Raw genomic sequence first — 19,696 nt, forward strand, 5'->3', positions numbered from 1 at the left:
GCGACGCGCTTTGTCCAGAGGTCGATCGAAACAGAGTTTACACTCTGCATGTACGCTGGTACTCCATAGAATAGAGCAGAGCACACACATATCGATGCATATATATGCAAACTTGGATAGGCCAGAATGTCTAGAGCCTGTTTAGTTGCCTTTAAAATTTCAAAACTTTATAAAATTCTCATCACATTGAATGTTTCAACGCATGCATGAAATATTAAATGTAGCTAAATAAAATAACTAATTACACAATTTATTTATAATTTGCGAGACGAATTTTTTGAACCTAATTAACTCATGACAGGATAATAATTACCAAATACAAACGAAAGTGCTACAGTACTTTACACCCAAAAATTTACGCATCTAAACAAGGCCTAGATGTAAAGGCTCATGACAAATAAGATCATGCCATTCCCAACAAAAAAAACGTTGGAGCACTGTGGATTCTGCTAACGTGGTTTGTACATAGCACTGGCGCATACGTCATTTCAGAAAATCTGCTCGGAACTCCGGAAAGAAACAATTTGTACATAGACTAGTCGTCAGGCTCCAAAATATGAAAAAAAGAACATATAATCACAAATAGAAGAACTGATCATTGCAAACGTAACTCCTCAATGTCTTTATTCCTTTACGAAGAAGATGATTAAGTAATTGTAAGCACACAACAACAAAAACTGTAGAGTTCATTAAACATACAAGCATAATATTCAATCATATATACTTAGTATATATCTGCATCACATTCCTCTTTTAAGGCCCGATGAATTGATGCATACACCTCTCATCAGTTGCCACTACCAGCACCACCGCCGAAACCTCCACCACCTCCACCACCCAAGCCAGCGCCTCCTCCTGCACCTCCACCGAACCCTCCACCGGCACCACCACCAAACCCTCCCCCAGCACCGCCTCCTGCTCCGCCACCAGCGCCAAACCCACCACCGCTACCTCCACCAAGGCCTCCACCAAAACCTTTGCCTCCCCCAAATCCGCCACCTACTCCAGAGCCACCACCAAGGCCACCGCCACCTCCGGCACCACCGCCAAAACCTCCCCCGGCACCGCCTCCTGCTCCACTACCAGCGCCGAGCCCCCCACCGCTACCTCCACCAAGGCCTCCGCCAAAACCTTTACCTCCTCCGAATCCACCACCTACTCCAGAGCCAGCACCACCACCAAGGCCACTTCCAGCTCCACCGCCTAGCCCACCACCTGCACCGCCACCAAGGCCGCCCCCTCCACCTAGGCCACCTCCAGCACCACCTCCAAGCCCTCCTCCTGCACCACCACCGAGACCACCTCCAGCACCACCACCTGCGCCGGCACCCCCACCAAGACCACGTCCGCCTCCACCACCCAAACCACCACCTGCTCCACCGCCTAGGCCACCACCACTACCAAGACCCCCGCCACCTCCAAGGCCACCACCATGTCCAAGCCCTCCTCCGGCACCACCACCTGCGCCGGCACCCCCACCAAGACCGCCTCCGCCTCCGCCGCCTAGACCACCTCCACTTCCAAGACCCCCGCCACCTCCAAGGCCACCACCGTGGCCAAGCCCTCCACCTGCTCCGCCACCACCACCAAACCCACCTCCTCCTCCAAGACCTCCACCCTTCCCACCTCCAAACCCACCGCCAAGCCCTCCACCATGGCCAAGCCCTCCACCAATCCCACCACCCGTACCACCTCCTCCACCGAGCCCAGCACCTCCACCGAGTCCAGCACCACCGCCAAAACCGGCGCCTCCGCCGAAGCCGCCGCCACCACCCAATTTCTGGGTCTCAAGGAACCGCGCCTCCACGGCCGCCCCGAGAACCAGCGCCATGGCCAATACCGCGAGCGCCATTGCCCGCACACGCCTCGCTGCCCTCCCCATGAGACACCGAATGGAAGCTAAGTGAATTGATCTGTAATCTGTTGCTGCTGCTGTGATGCTCGGAGCGAAGGACGCCGCACGCTTTATATAAGCGGGAGCCCGACGGATCATGTGTGCGTGAGTGGGCACTGGCCAGTGGAGAAAGCTAGCAGGCTGCATGTGTGCGTGAGTGAATGCATGTGTGCGTGAGTGAATGCAGGTGGTTGGAGATCGACCAGGCTAGCTAGGCTAGCGCTATATCAAACGTCACACGTCTCAACTGTCGCGGCCTCAGCTTCCAAAGGCAGGCAGCCAGCTGGCAATCAGAGGAGACGCGCTGCGCCGATCGAGAGCGAGGCAGGGACGAAGAAGCCTGCCATGGGCATGCAGCGAGGGGCAGGCAGATCGAGCACGAGCATGCATGGGCGTTCGCAGCCAAGTTGATGTGGTTGGTGAGCTGTGAGCTGTGACTATCCGATGGGCAGCCGGCGCGGCGCCCCCTGTTCCGCGCCGCGCCGCGCCGGTGCATTTATGTTCACGCGCTTGACCGGGCGGGCGGGCGCGCGGCGCCCAAGAGGCGAGCCAGAGCGCGCGAGAGCATGCAGATGCATGTTACTGCCTCGCGCAACGGTGAATGAGTACAAATGTTGGGGATGGATACGGTGCCCATGCCACTGTGCCTGATGCATGCTGCCGCGGCGCTTTTCGTACACCGCAGAGACGCGCAGGTTTGCGGTCGCTGCGGCCTGCGGAGGTAGCTGGCTGCGGTGCGGCAGGGTAACATAGTGGGGAAAGGAAAGGGAAAGCCCCCTGCCGTTATCGTATTTCTACCTGGCAGTGGCAGTTGTACTGTACGCAGGCACGGCCGGCCGGCACAAGCTAACAACGGTGTAGATCGCTGATTCGCTGGGTGAGAGAATTGTAGGTAGCCAGAAAAAGATCTGTATGGCCTTTGAACCGTGTGGAGTCATCGTCCTGCGCCGTGGTCACAGTTGAGCGGTAAAACTGCGAGCAGCCCTGGTCGGGTGTCCTTTGAATGACGGATGCTTCGAGGAGCTCGGCCGGCCTTGATAGTTAGGCCCTGTTTAGTTCCACGGGGTGTAAACGCAAAAAAAATTTTGCGACGGAATCTTATCAATTTGAAGTACTAAATGAAGTCTATTTATAATTTTTTTTTGCACAGATGGGTTGTGTATCGCGAGACGAATCTAATGATGCTAATTAATTCATGATTAATTAATAATTAGCAGATGATTACTGTAGCATCACTGTTGCAAATCATGGATTAAGTAGGCTCATTAGATTCACCTCGCGATTTACAGCCCATCCATGCAAAAAGTTTTGTAAATAGACTTCATTTAGTACTTCAAATTAGCAAGATTCCTTCACAAAATTTTGTATTTTTGTATTTTTGCGTTTACAGGATGGGAACTAAACAGGTCCTTAGCTTAGCCCAGCACCTGCGCAGTTTGGAATTGGCGAGGCCGCATTGCTTGATCTTGCTGTGCATCTCCAACTCCAAGAGTTTTTGTATTTGTGAATAGTTAAAATTATATTATAGTTATTATGTAAAACGAAATAACTAGCGAAAAAAGGATAAAATACAACAGTTTCTCTAAAATCCAAAAAAGAATGGCTAGCGCTCAGCACTAGGTAAAGATGCCCAGCAGCACCCTCTGATAAAAAACGATAGAAGACAAGGTAGATAGAGTTTCTGTTGGATGGAATTTTTTTTGTCTTTCTTTTCTTCTTTTAGCTAACTCACCAAAAATACAAGAGCTCTTGAAGATGCTCGTCAGAGAATTTTATTTTTGACTAATGAGCTGTCACATAAACAAAAATTGATGGCATGGCATCAATGCAATTTAATGAAGAACGAGGATAGACTAATTTCACATAGATGAAATCACCTTAACAATCTTTTCAATATTTAGACATCCATCTACCCTTCGTATTAGCACTGGTTTTGTGATCATACAGATAGAGAACTTTTACGGTGTACAATAATACTACCATACAAAAAGATTCATATGTAAAGATTCAAACTTGTATCGTCTTAGATTTATTCTATACTACTAAAACAATGATTGGTGGTACGAGATATTCCTTACTTCCACTTTATAAGACGCACATGCATATCAAGATTCAACATTTACAACCTTTGACCAATAATTTGACTATTAATATTTTATTTTTATAATTTAAACATTATATGATTGGATTGGTTGTCAAATATACTCCCTCTGTCCTGGAATGTAAGGCATTGTAGGATTTAAAATTTGTACTCAAATGTAATGCATCCTAAGTTCTTTCAATAAAAAAATCATACTAATCTTCTTGGTTTTGATGCTAGTTTTGTAAAGAAATCAATTACGGATGGGCCATGGGAATAAAAAGCAAGGTTCAAAAAAACGTGATTAAACATCGTTTAATCGAGATTAAACGCTAGACGGCGGCCTAACGTCTCGTTTAGGGCCTAGGCGCCCAATTAAGCGTTGGGCATGCCTAGACGCTGCGTCTACGCACTAGGCGGAGCGTAGGCGGCGCGGACGCGTGAAAAAACGACGCTAGGCGTCGCTGGGCGGGAGGGTCGGGCGGCGGCCCGCGCGCGCGCGGAAAGTGCGAGCAGGAAAAAAGGGCGGGCTGCGGGCGGACTGCGCCAAAACAGAGCGGGCGGCAGGGATTAGATAGGTACGAACCTTTTCTTTCCTCGCACACGCGAGGCTATGACCTGTTGTTGTTCTTCCGCTTCCTGCCGGTAGCGAGCGGAGCCCTGCGCCCCTGCTCCAGAAATCGCACGGCCTGGAGGGGAATCGAGGGAGCTGCTCAAGAAATCAGCACATCCTGGAGGGAAATCGAGTGCTGGTGCAGGCGGCGGCGTTCTCCTCGGTCCGTCCCCTGCGTTGTCGCCGGCAAAGCCATGCGCCCCTGCTGCACACCTGCGTCCTCTGCTCCTCGACATAGATCCAATCAAGGTGCTCCTACAATCTCTCCCCATGTTAATCCGTTAATTTCTCCTTCACTGGATTGTTTATTCTCTGTATGACTGCTACTGCATGGATGTCTGCTAGTGATACTTGCCTTGTTGGTTGATGAATTGGATCGGGGTCTGCAGTCTTCTAGTCTTTATGTGTGCTACCTCTGTATTACTTAGTACTTACTACTAATCTTGCTCTCAGCAGCACAAAAATAAATAAAAAATAAAAAAACACACAAACGATTAATCACGTTTAATCTACGTTTAATCTTCCTAGGCGCTAGTCAGTAGGCTAGCGCCTGCCTAGCGCCTAGCGTTTTCTTGAACATTGATAAAAAGGCATGCTAATTTTCTTGATTTTGGTGCGGGTAGGATAAAAATGCATATTAATGAGGGGTACATACGTCTTTTATCTACTTCCATAATCTGTCTACAAAAACCTAGAATGACCTACATTTCAGAATGGAGGGAGTAGTTTACAATGAATATACGTTTATAATCATAAGTGATATAATATATAATAAATAAATGGTCAAAGTGTTATTTGCAAGACCATACCATGCTATACTATGCTTTAGGGCACGTACAACAGTCAGCAGCAATCTGTGTGACAACACATTAGCAAAATGAGCTATCATTAACTGAGAAAATAAAGAGTGTGTGGTTGTCTACTATCTCGTCTACTGCTCTGCCCGTGCTCCCACGCAAAACAACACCAACCAGAGGAGGCATTAAATATTACACAGATAGCAAAATAGACAACTCATTGTAAATCTGTCTATTTAGCTATATGTATATCTCAAACAGACAACAACAACTGTCTAAACTGTTGTACATGCTCTTATAAAAGTGGGAGGGAATAGTATTGGCAGTATAAAGGTAATATATGAAATATGATTATTGATATTACTCCTTTCATTTATATTTCTTTCATTCCCTTTTCATTTCCACTTCATTTGTTCACTATATTCGTTCCTTATTCTCACGATCGAGTCATGGCCCCTAGCAGACTTCTCGACCAGCGCGTCGCTCGCTGCCGCGGCTAATCACCATGTGACAATTAAGTATCAACAAGTTTTTGGAAAAAAAAAGTATCGCCGCATGTCTTCTAAACAAAATATAAATCCCATGTATTGGGGATGAGAGTTTCATTCTACAATATATAATTATATGTCTTTCCTGGAAAACATAGACTTGAAAAACGCCATGACGCCAAGTTTGAGATCGGAAACGTGCTCTGGCGACTGGCCTGATCCAAAACATGCCTACCCACAGATAGGTTGAGCCCACCGCCATCAATATGAGTTAATCAGTTGATACTTCAGAAGACGAAGACCACGACCAAAGGGCGAAAGGCGCCATGCATTGTGCATGCAAGTGTCAACCAGATCATGGAAGCAGCGAGGCATGAGTTGCATACAGAGGGGGAAAAAAGTGCACCCCGTGTGCCCTGTACACGCAGACGCAGCATTAACCTCGCCACATGCATCTGCTGCCCAGCTGCCGCATACCCTTGCACAGTTGCATGATAGGAAGGATGCAGATGAACACCCAAATTGTCATCAAGTATGTACCCGAGTACAGTATGTGGGTGTGTCAGTGGCCATATGCCTCGGTACGCAGTGGACATGTCAGGTGCACGTACATTGCTCCATTTGATGATTGTGAACCTATATGCAGAAGTAGTAAAGAATCTCAAATTTTAGCTTATTAGATAATTAAGGATCAGATTTAAAAAGGATCAAGTTAGATTATGAAGAGAGCATTAGGATCATAATTCATGTCAAGGATTACATGATAGCCAATTTTGAGTTCCCAACCCGAGCTAGCTAGTTTAGCAAAGTGGTCGAGTAGAGTGATGGAGCAGCTAAATGACGTACCATTCCAGTATTTTCAGAAGCAAGCTTATGTTTGATCTCTCCTAAGATTTGGCCAAACAATTGTTAGAATAAGAGATAGAGTACGTGTTTGTATCACATAATCTTTACCTACTTATAAAGATCAAACCGTTTCTGCGGTACTTTGACTTTTGGTCCGTCAAAACACTGACATGTGGGCCTATATCATATATGGAGTCAGATACGGCAACACCTGCTCCTGGCACCCCAACATGGACTCTACTTAATCAGAGTAGACACGGACTCCCAGCCTCTTGCGCAGTGCTAACAATAACAAAGCCAACGAAAACAATTCTATCGTTTCTATATCCAGCACAAGAATCGTCGGAGTCGAGCAGAAAGCAGCGGCCATGTCACCCTCCTCATCGTCGTCGCTATGTCGTTGGAGGCCGCCATGTATGCATTATAGTGCAGCGTGTTGGGTGCACTCCATCAATCACTTGACGCCTTATTCTCATTTTATCTCAACTCTTCCTCAGGACGTTTGCTTCGTGAGACCGTCTAACTCGCTGTTGTGTTTATAGATCGTGCCCGGCCGCCATGGTGCAGAGGGCCAGGCGTCCCCTGCTCTCAGGCTGCCCGCAGTGGGTTCTCTAAGCCGTTCTCTATGCCATATAGAGAGTGAAGATAGAGAAAAAAAAACGCCGCAGCGGCGTTCTCTATGCGATGCTGAAAGCTAGCGCACGGCTCGGCACGCGCCATTCCCAGCACATGTAGCGCTCGCGCGCTACGGGTGGGCCTGGCATCGATGCCGCGCCCCCCCAACCGCTCGGAAGCCGCCTCCGCCGCCACGGGCCTGCCTTGCTGCACCTGCAGGGAGGCCGGGAGCTCGAGCACGTGCGGGGCCCCTGCTCCTCCGCCGCGCGCGCACGCCCCCTGCTCCTCCCGCCCACAGCCCCCCGCCGCGGTCGTTTCGCGCCGCCGCGGTCGTTTCGCGCCGCCGCACCGCCCGCGGTCGTTTCGCGCCACGGCACCGCCGCCGCCGTCCGCACCGCTCCGCCGTGCCGCGTGCGGCTGGAGGGGAAAGGGCGCTGGGGAGGGGGGGCGTGCCTGCGGGAGGGAGCAGGGGAGGGACATCCGTAGGGGAGAGAGAGAGAGAACGGGGAGGGAAAGAGAGGGTGCCGAGCTAGAGCTCTCGCCGGCCATGCGCGCTCCTGCAGGCGTACAGCGCGCCCGGCCGCCGCGGCCTCCGCCCGACCGAGCAGGAGAAGAGGGGTGCCGGGGCCTCCGCAGCCTCCTCCCGACCGCGGCAGCGCCCATGGCCGGCGCGGGGAGGGAGCAGGGGGAGGGAGGAGGGGCGCGCCCAAGGAGCGCCGGCGGGGAGATTGGGGAAAGAGAGAGACGGGGAGTGGGGGAGGGAAGGGGACATAGAGGATTGGGGAGCTCCGCCGCTGCCTCCGCCGTGGATCCGCGCCTCCGTCGTCGAGGGCGGGCCCCTGCACCTCCGCCGCCCACCCGCCCAGGCTCGAGGCCGAGTCCGCCCTCGCCGCCGGCGACCGGCGAGCACGAGCGGAGGGATCCGCGGCCGGCAAGGCGGGCTCGAGTTCCGCTGCTGTGGCCGGCGCGCATGGACCGGGGCAGGGGGAGGAGGCCACCGCCGCGCGCATGCCAGGGAGGGGGAGGAGGCCGGAGGCCGCGCTGGAAGGAGGCGCGAGGAGGGAGGACGGGTCCCTGGCTCCGCCGCACCGCCGGAGGAGGTGGTGGCCGGCGGGGGTGGCCGGGGGAGGAGGGGCGCGGTGGCGAAGGTAGAGAGGAGGGAGGGAGGGAGATATAGAGAGAGGGCGGGGGAGAGGGGGTAGAAAAGAAAAAAAAATTATGACACGTGGGCCCCACGCCTTGGTAGTTGGTATAGAGTAGAAATATAGAGAGTGAACGAGCGCGGAGAAACTGAATGTAGAGTAGAGAATCTCGATGACCAGAATGAAATATTCTTTTTAGAGAGTGAATTTAGAGAGTGACGAGTGGGGAAAGCCTCACCTGAATTTCTTTCGCCCTCAAGGCACTCCTGCTGCCTAGCTAGCTGCTAATCCAGCTAGCCTGCTGTGCTGATTGTAGGATCCTAGAAGGGTGCATGGTGAATTGAAGGGGAAGACAGAGCCCGGGGAGATAGAGGAAAGAGACTGAGTTCATATTCTCATCAACATAATCGACCTAATCGCTTTCCTTTAATTTGCATGTTAGCTCGTGTTGATCCGCGGAGAGAAGCTACGAGCCGCGAGTCTCGATTGTCGTCTTGTGGTCGCGCCGCCGCACATGATTCTCTCTTTTAAATACAATTAGTTTTTCTTTAATATTATATATTTTAAAGTCAAATTATGCAAAGTATAGTGATTTTTAAAACAAGCAAATGTTTTTTTGTCCGCTAATCAAAATTCTAATCGGAGTCCGGACAAATCAAATCAATCCAAATCCTAATCGGAACCCGCACAAATTAATCGGAATCCCAATTGCAATACGGACAATCAATGCCTTGCACAATCACAATACAGTCTGTACATAAAGTGAATGAACACAAAATTGATTGTATTATATGGTCTATTATATTACCCGTAGCAACACACATGCACTATGCTAGTTTAGAACAACTAGAGATAAATATTTAGACCGGGAATCCTTTGTATGTCGACCGGGAGTCCTTTGTATGTCTTGTAGATAGATTGAACTCATGTAATCTGCTGTAAACAGGACTCCTGGTCCTGGCCGAGTATCTCTAGGTTGTACAGCGGCCCCTAACGGGGTTAACGCGCTTCGATGAATCTGCCCTTTGAGTTTTACAATAATAATCACATGAAGAGATCCCAGGTCTGCCATTTATGCGGGGTTCCGATTAGGGGTCGCTGGCTGAAATGGCTAACCTTTCCTGTGCATAAAGATCACAGATTCAGAAAATGTGTTCCGTCCCAAACTGAATCAGGAGATGAACCGTGCTCGGTGCTATATCCACCGGCCTAGCCCCTGTTCCTTCGCCCCACGACAGCCGCCATCGAAGCAAAGCAAATGGATCGACGTGGTTTTTTTATTTTTTATTTTCGTTTTTTACAAAAATATATTTTCGTTTTCGAAATTTTCAGGAATATACCCCCGCCGCCCCGCTGCCGGGCGGCCGGGACCTGGCCGCCCCGCTGCGGGGCGGCAGGAGCTTTTGTGTAAAAACTTTTGCGAAAATATTTACACACAGGTCTCTGGGGGCCGGGCCGCCCGGCAGCGGGGCGGCCGGCCCCCGGGCCGCCCGGCAGCAGGGTGGCCGGCCCCAGGCGGCTTAAACTGTTAGAAAATTGTTTCCGCAGCTGGCCTCGGTTGTCAAGCGTTGAAAAGATGGTCACCAAATCGATTTCTTTTTTCCAACTCAACTTGCACGCAAGTGATCAGAGGACAGGACAGATCACAAGAATATCCAGCCAGAGTCAGAACAAACAACAGGCCCTGTTTGGTTTGCGTAGCACGAGTAGCGCACACAATTCCCGAAAAAAGAATCTCACATGTATGAAGTACTAAACGAAATTTATTTGCAAAATTTTTTCACGAATGGGTGTAACTTTTCACGACGAATCTAATTGCAGTAATTAATCGATGATTGGCTACAGTAACTATTCTCTAATCGTGCGGTCAAAGGCCTTATTAGGTTCGTCTCGCGAAGTAGCGCAGGATTGTGGAGTTAGTTTTGTAAATTGACTTTATTTAGTACCTCTAATTATTGGTCAAGTATATGTTTTTAAAACAGAACGCTGAAATTCCCAGGAAACGAAATGCTCAAGTGCAGTAAGCCTGCGAAGGCCTGCAAAATACAACCGCGGGAGCTGATACAAGCTCCTTATGCATAGTATACACGACAGATTATATACATATAAGCTAATAACAAATTATGTACTACGTGGAGCTGGTCATGGGTCTACCCTAAGAACCATATTGCTGCCAGGCACTTGTATAAATTACTAGCCACCATGAACTTGGATCTTTGGTCATCCGGACTTACAGTGGCGCACCGGAAACAGATTCTAGACACTGAGAATCATATAATCACCGTGGCAGCTTTGATGTGCTCCATCAGAGTCATATTGGTGTTTCCAGGCTTCTCGTAGATTAGGTTCCCTCTTATCAGGGAAGCTCAAGTCACCTAGTTGACCAAGCAGTTGGGTAAGGTCAGCGCTGAGCTTAACATATCAGCTGACTTCTCTACTAGCTCTTGGCCGAGGTTGGGGCAGCTCGAGGATGATGAGGAAGAAACTCCGCTCCGACTCCCTGATGTATTGGACTTCGCCGCCCATCAATTTGACGATCTTCCTGCATGTGCTTAGCCCAATGCCTTCATGGGTTGACCAGCAAGAATTGCTGAACATATCCTGTACAATGTCAGGGGGGAGGCCCTCGCCAGGACATGCAAACCTACAGAAATAGAGTTAAAAAGGAAATCACTTAGTTCCAGAATTCAGTGCAGCTGAGACAACAGGCATTTAGTTTTTTTTATTGTTGCTAACATTTGGAATGCACTGTTTCAGTTGAATCATCTAACAAACATTGAAACAAATGTAGATTGTTAAAATAGCACGAGTTAAAGAAAGACTATCATTTAGTTGAATCAGAACACTAAATTCATCTCATAGAACCAGATGAGTACAGTCGATGGCATCATTTTATAGGACAGTTTTGAACTTCAATAGGTAAGGTCATCAGAACTCAGTTTTCTCTCCAATGTAAAAGGACCTCCAAAAGAACAAGCCAAATAGATAAGAATTTCATCTGCTTAGGTTAATCCAAGTATTTTTTCTCTACCTATGAAAGTAATCTATTTTATTTGGTATAGTACTATAACACAAGTGCCTGCTATTTCAGAGGTAGGTTACTCACGCCCTGTTTGGATGATGGGTATAGGTACGAGAATCTTATGATTAAGTTTTAAATTGAAATATATAAATATCCTAGGGATTCGAGTCCAAATCCTCATCCAAACAGTCAGTTCATCATAATAGCTCAGCAAAGATAAATTCTCTCAGTTTTTTGGTTCAGTGTCAGTGCAAACTAGATGTAACAACTTAAAGCACCCCATGATACAAACAAGAAGATTCTGTCAAATTCATCACGGCCGTATATTTGAAAGGTACCAAACAATATATGCAACCAACCAGCTAAAATCGAAGTAATTCCTGTACTTGTTTCCTACCAAATTCCTTAAAGGGGAAAAATCATTCTATGATAGCTTTATAATCAATCAAAGAGTAAGCAGCTAACCTGAAGACAAAAAGCGTTGAATCTGTTCCGTCAGAATTTTGTTTTAAATTTGGTCTAACTTGTATTTCTACCCAGCCATTTTCGGTTGGAGCAAACTGCACCATGCTTAGCAAGAAGTCAGACAAAACTTGTTGAATTCTATATTGATCGCCATATGCAGATGCTTCCTTGATTTCATCAGGGATATCCCGAATAAGCTGTATATCCCTCTCTCTCAACAATACCATTGCTTGACTGACAACAGCATTCATGACACTTCCAAGAGAAAATTCACCTTTCTCAAGCACCAAAGAGCTGTTACAAAAAGAGAAACAGAATCAAGGAATTTTCAGCTAATCAATTGTGGAAATAACAATAGCTGTTCAAAGTCAAGAGCAAAGTAAAACAGTGTCTTAGATTACAAAGAAAATACATTAAGCAAATAATTCAACAATAAAACTATATGATAGCGTACTTAGTTATTCCAACTGATATCTTGTTGAAGGGATTCTAAATTTCTGTGCAGGCAAATAAAATATAGCATCTCCTAATAACATATGAAGTTCATCAAAAAGATGGCAGGCATTTCAGACTACACAGTTCATAAGGCAATTCCCTTACAACAACAACAACAACAACAACAACATAGCCTTTTTTCCCAAGCAAGTTGGGGTAGGCTAGAGATGAAACCCGAAAGAAATAAGTTCAAGGTTCAGGCACATTGATAGCTAGTCTCCAAGCGCTCCTATCCAAGCTATCTCTTAGAGGTATTCCAATCCTTAAGGGTCTCTCTTAACCGACCCATCCCGCGTCAGTTTAGGTCTACCTCTACCCACTCTTTACATTATCCAAGGCAATTCCCTTAATTCTAATAAAATTCCATGACATACCATTTAGGGTGCAAAGGTTCACAATGCGGGTAGCAATCAATATAAACACCAATAAGCAGAAAACCCAAGTGTGCGCAACTTCTTGTTTGTTAAAAAATAGCCTTTTTAATATAATCGTGACTCGTTCAGTATACATAGTAATTAGTGCATGTACTGGTATAGTATTCCGCTATCCTAAAAATATAGGCAAAACGATACCATTTTCACCAGTTCCTTTGTGAATTGTAGAAACCATCAATTTCTGACTTGGTACCGGTTGAGTAGCCATATTTTGTCAACCATTAGTTAGTGATTACAGCCATAATGGCATACTTACAGCCAGAAACACACCCCATCATCATTTAGTAAGTTGGTACTTAGTTTAAAATAAAAGATGGTTTCCAACCCCATAGAAGTCTTAATTGCAGTAATATGGATTATTGGGGTTTCAGGAACACTAATGCAGCTTTTGAAGTAGATCAATCTGGACTGGCTTCATCTTTGCAATGGCATGCCTACAATATGCAGTGTTCTACCATCAAATGCTTGCTGGTCTTAGATATTTTCATATATTGCCAAAGCAAGAGCAGTGCACAGATGCCATGAATGATAATATAAAACTGTCTTAAAGGGTAATGCCAAAAAGTAATAATCTTCATTTAATGTTGACAATAACTTAGGCGCAAGGGACGGTAGAAACAGCAAAACAGAACTGCGAGTCTGATGACTGATGAACTTCTCTAATTCCTACTACTGACAGAAAGATTAGTGCCACTGAAGTTCAGATTATGGTTACTCTTGGGTGCAGTTAAACAAAAGTAAATGAATCAAATGTAATTATTCAATGCAAATATTAGAGTATGAGTGAGAGAAAAAGGTAAGATTAGAATGCTTACCCGTCCTCAATACTTTGAAGACCGGCATCCTTTACAATCTTGGACATCTGTTTCTCACAAGCGGAGCTAGTTTCAAGGAACTTGCCTCTGGTTCATCATTTAATCAGTCATCTGCAACAGAGAGTTGGTAAATTGGATGCCACTAAGAGGATTCTTTATCTCCTGGCAAATATAGGCCAATTCTTTCATCATTGCATAACACTTCTTTTCTTGTTGTCTGTGAATCTCAAAGGCTTGCTGTACTTCGGCACTTGCAATCTGCAAGAAACAAAAGGCCCCAATGGACTTACCATCCATACTGCTCCTTTTGTTGGCGGTCAATAAGGCATGCACATACTTTCCATTCTTATCGGAAAATGAAAAGGGGAACTTCTCATAATCCTGTCCCCCTATAGCATTGTGAAGGACGACATGAACTTTGTCAATGCATCTGGGCCTTAAGTTGACAAATATTTCAAATACCTCTCCAATAAGCAGCTTACCAATTACTTCATTTCTCGACCCATCCTGTAAGTCTTTCATAGCCGTGTTCCATTCTGAACAGAAGTATTCTCATCTGATGCAAAATTGGGGGTATTAGAGGATTTGGATTGTGTACAATAGCCTTATAATCCCCTTGTATGTTGACAAATTTATCCATGACCACCTTTTGCCTGTGACATCTTGTCCAACAAAAAACAGGACACCAACAATATTTTTGTGTAATCTCTACTGGAACAAGCATTGACAATAACAAATATCGGTCCATTCGATTGCTCTGGCCCAAATGTCTTCAACTTTATCTCCACATTTTTGTCTTCATCACCTGTACGAGCAGCAAGTTCATAAATCGGGGCTCATCTCTGGTACAAGTTTGACGCACTTACTTTTCACATTTGAGCATAGTTGTCAACTAGTTCTAAGCACTAGTTTTAAGATGCTTCGATGAAAATGGTTGAGAAGATTTAATGGTAGTTTCTAACAGGCCCCCATTTTCTATACTTATTCATGCTATGCACAAAAAACGAAGTAAGCCTATGAAACCGAGTACATCTATTTTCAAGGAGTATATATATCATATATTTCGATACTTGATCCAATAAATATGTATACATCGTATTTATACACTTCTGTGATTTTATATACATCAATAAATACAATTCTTTTCTTTGACTGCAGTGCAATTATAGCAGACATGATACAAAAGAAAGAGCGATTATATAAGAAAGACAAATGAGATATACCTCTTAAGGCTCGTGACAGTAGCCTTTTAACTATCTCCTCTGATTCCTGGAAGATAAGATCATTTATTAGTGATTTTCCCATTGCCTCCTCGACTGAAAGGCCTGTCAACTCAGCAACCTTTGCATTCCAACCATTTATACATCCATCAGTATCTACTGCAAATATAGGGACTGTTGCTGTCTCAATCAAGCGAACCATCTCTCTTGCTACGGAACTAAGCTCATTTATACCCCGCAATTCTAGCTCCCGAAGCTGAACTTGTCCATCGACAATGGCTTTTGAGTTACTAGTGCCCTCTGCAACATCTCTGAAGGAGTCGCGCAATATGAGCTGCAAGGAATGTATTGCATCCATTTCTGCATTCTCCATGGTAGGCTTCTGCTTTTAACTACCTCAAGAAATGCCTTGAATGATGATCGTGGGTGCATCCTCTGACCATCATCCTTATCCTCTGGGTGATGCTTCGCACCACCCCATTTGATTTCTTTAGCAGTGTGACCGGAACCAAAACAAGTAGTCACTTGGCGTAATATAGGCTACTGCCATGCCACATACAGCATCCCCTAATGCAGCAGCACCATGGTAGCCTGCATCAGCCAGGCTATCTGTGCTGAGCCCTGTTGAGTCCCCATGACACACTGTCAACCACTCGATGATATCTTTAATTTGGGACTCAGTAGGGGTGACACCCAATGGATAGTACTTTCCATGATAGAGTGCAGCGCCATCACACTTCACAAGATCCATGATGCTAGGGCTCTGTGTGACAATGCCAGTTGGTGAATCTCGCAGTAACATGTCACACAACAGAGTCTGTGTTCGCAAAATGTGCTTCTCTGACAGCTGGTGCGCAAGCTGCAACTCCATATTGAGCTGCAGCCCAAAAGCCTGCATGAGAAACTCACAAGCATACCTCAATGGAAAAGGGATAAACCGTGGTGATGTATGGTGGCACACAACCAACCCCCACAACTTCATTGCCGACGAGATGCCGCCGCGTGCTGTTTGCTCATCGTCGCCACCACTGCTGATGATGACCGCCATAACAAGCGATGCTATGGAACCCATGTTCGCCATGTACTGTGCATGGCACCCGTGTGGGGCGCGCAGTGTAGAGCCAACCAAACACAGTGGCTGTGACAGCCCAGGATCTTGTATGACTCTCACCGGCGTGGCATGACAATCGGCAATCATTCTCACCCGGTTCTGTCGGAAAAGGAAGCGGGACGCCTGGGGGATATCTGTGGCGGGATAATGCAACCCGAGGTAGGGCTCAAGGTTATCGCGCCGGCACTCAGCAACAACTTCCCCGTGCTCGTCTTCATGGAACCTGTACACCATGACACGGTCGTAACCCGTGAGCTCGCGGACGTGTTCCACGACTGTGTCGCAGAGCAGCTTGACATCCCCGCCGGGTAGCGCCTGGAGGCGGGAGATGGCGCGGACAGCAAGCTTCTGGGACTGGACTGCACCGGCGATGGAGAGCGCGGGGTCCTCAGTGCGGGCGGGCTCGAGGTCGATGACGACGCCGACGTCGATGCGGTGTAGGATGGCGTAGAACGGCTTGGAAGAGACCCTGGAGTGGATCCATAGCGGGTTTAGCAGCGAGATCTCGCGCGCGGCGAAGGCACGCTCCAGGAGGACTGCTGACGAGGGGGAGAAGAGGAGGCGCGTCGGCACCCAGGGAGACAGGGGGCGGCGCCGCGGAGTCGAGCGAGGGGACGGAGTGGTGCGGCGACAGGTCGAGCAGGTCGGCGGCGTTCTCGGAGAAGGCGAGGAGGCGGAAAGAGGAGTCGTCGGCGACGGCGAGCGTGCAGCCGAAGGGCTGGATGTGGCCGCCGCGCTGGATGCGGGAGAGGTAGGCGGCGATCTGCTGCTCGGAGGACGGGGTGGGCGGCGCGCGCAGCGACTGGGAGTAGTCGAAGCTGCGACCCGAGGCGCCCGACTGCTCGAACACCGCGTGGAGGCGCGCGTCCAGGTTGTACTGCGCCACGGCCTTGGAGACCGACTCCGTGGCCGCGCCGCCCCCGCCCCCGCCGCCTCCGCCTCCCCCACCCCCGCCCGCGCGGGACGTGCTCCCGCCCGACGACTGCGAGTGGTGGTGGTGGTGCGCGTGACGCGGCGCCGCGGGCCGCGCGGAGGAGGGGGAGCGCGTGGGCGTGGCGCGGCTGCTCGACGCCATGGCGAGGGGGGAAAAAGGCCTGGGGCTCTGGATTGGGCGGCCCCGTCCGTCCTCTTGTGCGCTCGTCTCGTCGGCTCGCTCGCCCACTCGATCGGGGTTCGTCGTCCGATTGCTCCACCGCTCCGGGGGGCTGCCTGCGCTTATTGAGTCACGAGGATAAAATAAGAAGTGGGGGCAGGTACAGTGGAGGAAGGATATTACGCGCAAGGCGATGAGCCGATGACGACGGCATGGCTGGGATAGGGATGGGGTAGTGGGGGGGATCTGGGCAGGGTTCAGGTTTTGCCCTTTTGGATTGCGCTTGCGCTGGGGACGACGACGAGCTTCCAGCTGAAGTGGCCGTGGATGCTTTCACCCTTGCTGCTTTTTCTCTTTTTAGCGCTACGGGGAATATGTTTCGTCTCTTTATTTGCAAAAAAAAAAAGACAGATCAGATCAACAAAGAGAGTATATTTTTTTGCTCGCTATTTGGAACAGAGATTTTGATGGAAAAATACCCTTCAATAACTTATTCAGATGGTTATCCAAATATAGTCATCATCTGTTCTGTATTTATCGCTAGTCAAAGATAGGTAATGAAAATGGCTTTCTAACGTGTATACAAGATAAAAAAATTCTATTGGAGAGTAAAAATATATAGAAAGCAATTTTTATAAAAAAGCTCCTCAAATGATAATTTAGAGAGTGAAATTAGAAAGATTCTTAGAGATACTCTTAGAGCATCTCTAAGAGATTAGGCAAATAACATTAGCCAAATTCTCATTTAACTAGTCCGTTGACTAAGATTGCCTCTCTATTTTGTGGTACCTTCTAACAGTTTAGCTATCCATTTATTCAACTTTCCACACACATAGACACTTACGTGTGGGTCCCACATGTCTAGGGATGGCAACGGGTACAAACCCGTCGGGTATCACTAACCCAAACCCGCACCCGCCAGGATAAAATCGTACCCGTTAAAAAACTCATACCCGTCGCGGGTATGATTTCATGCCCGTACCCGTACCCGTGCGGGTTTTTTTGTACCCGCGGGTTTCCCGTACCCGATAGAAGAAGCAACAAAATTTAATAGAAAATATAAATAAATACACAATGCATTATAGCCAAATGAGTCTATGAATAGGTAATCATCGATGGAAATGGAAGTACATGAGCCTAAGTCTCTCTTAGTATGTGATTGGACCTTATTTTGATACAAAACCTTGTGACATTAGTATTTTAGGTTATATGTTGTCGGGTTTATTGTACCCACGGGTTTGCGGGTTTGGGTACTTGAAGAACAAACCCACACCCGCAAACCCGACGGGTAAGAAATTTATCTCATTAAGAAACCCGCGGGTATAGAATTTAGTCTATGCCCGCACCCTAATGGAGCAAAAACCCATCGGGTTTCGGGTACCCGTTGCCATCCCTACACATGTCATCCCTTTCCCTCTCATCTCCCACCCTGTCTCCATGGTTGGCCGCTCCCTCTCTTCCCGCGCCTCTAGCACTGCCGCCGCCCGCTTCCGCTCCCCCAACGGCCCGCTTATCCCGGAGATCGACGTCGTGCGCGCTCGCCCCGCCCGCCGTCGCCGCGGCCGCGCCCACGGCCCACCCGCTGTCACCACCGCGGCCGAGTTGCCCGCCTGCGCCACCGCGGCCGCAGCCTCGCCCGCCACCGCCACCACGGCCCCGCCCGCCGTCGCCGCCGTGGTTGCGGCCTCGCCCGCCATCACTGCTGCCGCTGCCCCGCCCGCCATCCCCACCGCGGCCGCAGCCCCGCCCGCCGTGCCGCTGTCGCCTAGGAAAAGGCCATGTCCGCCGTCGCTGTCGCGGGAAGGGGGCGGCGCGCCGAAGGGGCCGGCCCGTGGCGGCGGGGCCCGCGCGCGTCACACGAGGAGGGGTGGTGGGATAGCGAGAGGGATGGGTGAGGTATTTTTGCCTCCCGACTTTTTTGGGATACCTACTCAGATACATTAGCCAGCCTGATAGCTAGTTTGTTGGATGCTATTTTTAGGAATCTTTTTATTTTTTTACCTAATCAAATCTATTTAGCTAAACTCTTGGAGATGCTCTTAGTCTTACGCCTAAATTTAGTGATGCTACTGTATTTTTCATACGTCTGAAAATTCAGATTTTATCAGACGACTAACAGCATACTATACGTCTGCCGCACCAACCGTTTTAGATCGATCCATGGTTCTTCAGTAATCGGTCTCTCCTTCCTCGTGATAGCGATCGGCGCATGCGGCCTACCTGTCCCAGTGGCTCAAGGTCACCCCCACTATTTGACATCATCCAATTACCGTCGTCAACAACCAGCAGCCTCGCCTCGCCCGCCTTCTACCCCCCACGTCCCAACCCGTAACACATACCCTTGGACCATTTTGTAGGCACCACGTGACATTGGATTCTTTTCCTCTGCACCCATCCAATTGGCATGGCACCATGCCATGGTTCCTTCTCATCCCCTGGGTCAGAACCCCCGATCAAGAACTGACCGTCACTGGAACGCACTGTACCACGCAGGCAGAGCCCTTTTGGAATTCGTGCCTGCAGCAACTAATCAAATCAAACGTCTCGCTTTAGCTGTGGAGCAAGG

General features: G+C 48.5%; 1 protein-coding gene and 1 pseudogene across 2 annotated transcripts; both read right to left on the reverse strand.

The window, feature by feature from the left end:
- Positions 1 to 592: 592 nt before the first annotated feature.
- LOC120652599 (glycine-rich cell wall structural protein-like) lies at positions 593 to 2,350 on the reverse strand. Its single transcript, XM_039930469.1, has one exon. The coding sequence runs from the start codon at positions 2,039 to 2,041 to the stop codon at positions 788 to 790; it is 1,254 nt and encodes a 417-aa protein (XP_039786403.1). The 5' UTR covers positions 2,042 to 2,350; the 3' UTR covers positions 593 to 787.
- An 8,093-nt stretch (positions 2,351 to 10,443) lies between these two features.
- LOC120652600 lies at positions 10,444 to 17,370 on the reverse strand (annotated as a pseudogene). Its single transcript, XR_005666615.1, has 4 exons — positions 14,930 to 17,370; positions 13,707 to 14,511; positions 11,963 to 12,256; positions 10,444 to 11,119 (listed from the first exon to the last, which is right to left on the reverse strand). The product of XR_005666615.1 is annotated as a phytochrome B-like (transcript).
- Positions 17,371 to 19,696: the final 2,326 nt, after the last annotated feature.

The sequence above is a fragment of the Panicum virgatum genome, chromosome 9K (genome assembly GCF_016808335.1).
Source record: "Panicum virgatum strain AP13 chromosome 9K, P.virgatum_v5, whole genome shotgun sequence".
In the NCBI taxonomy this organism is placed as follows: Eukaryota; Viridiplantae; Streptophyta; class Magnoliopsida; order Poales; family Poaceae; genus Panicum; species Panicum virgatum.

Coding starts and splice junctions, on each gene's coding strand:
- LOC120652599 (XM_039930469.1), bottom strand. CDS start 2,041: ATGCAGCCTGCTAGCTTTCTCCACTGGCCAGTGCCCACTCACGCACAC.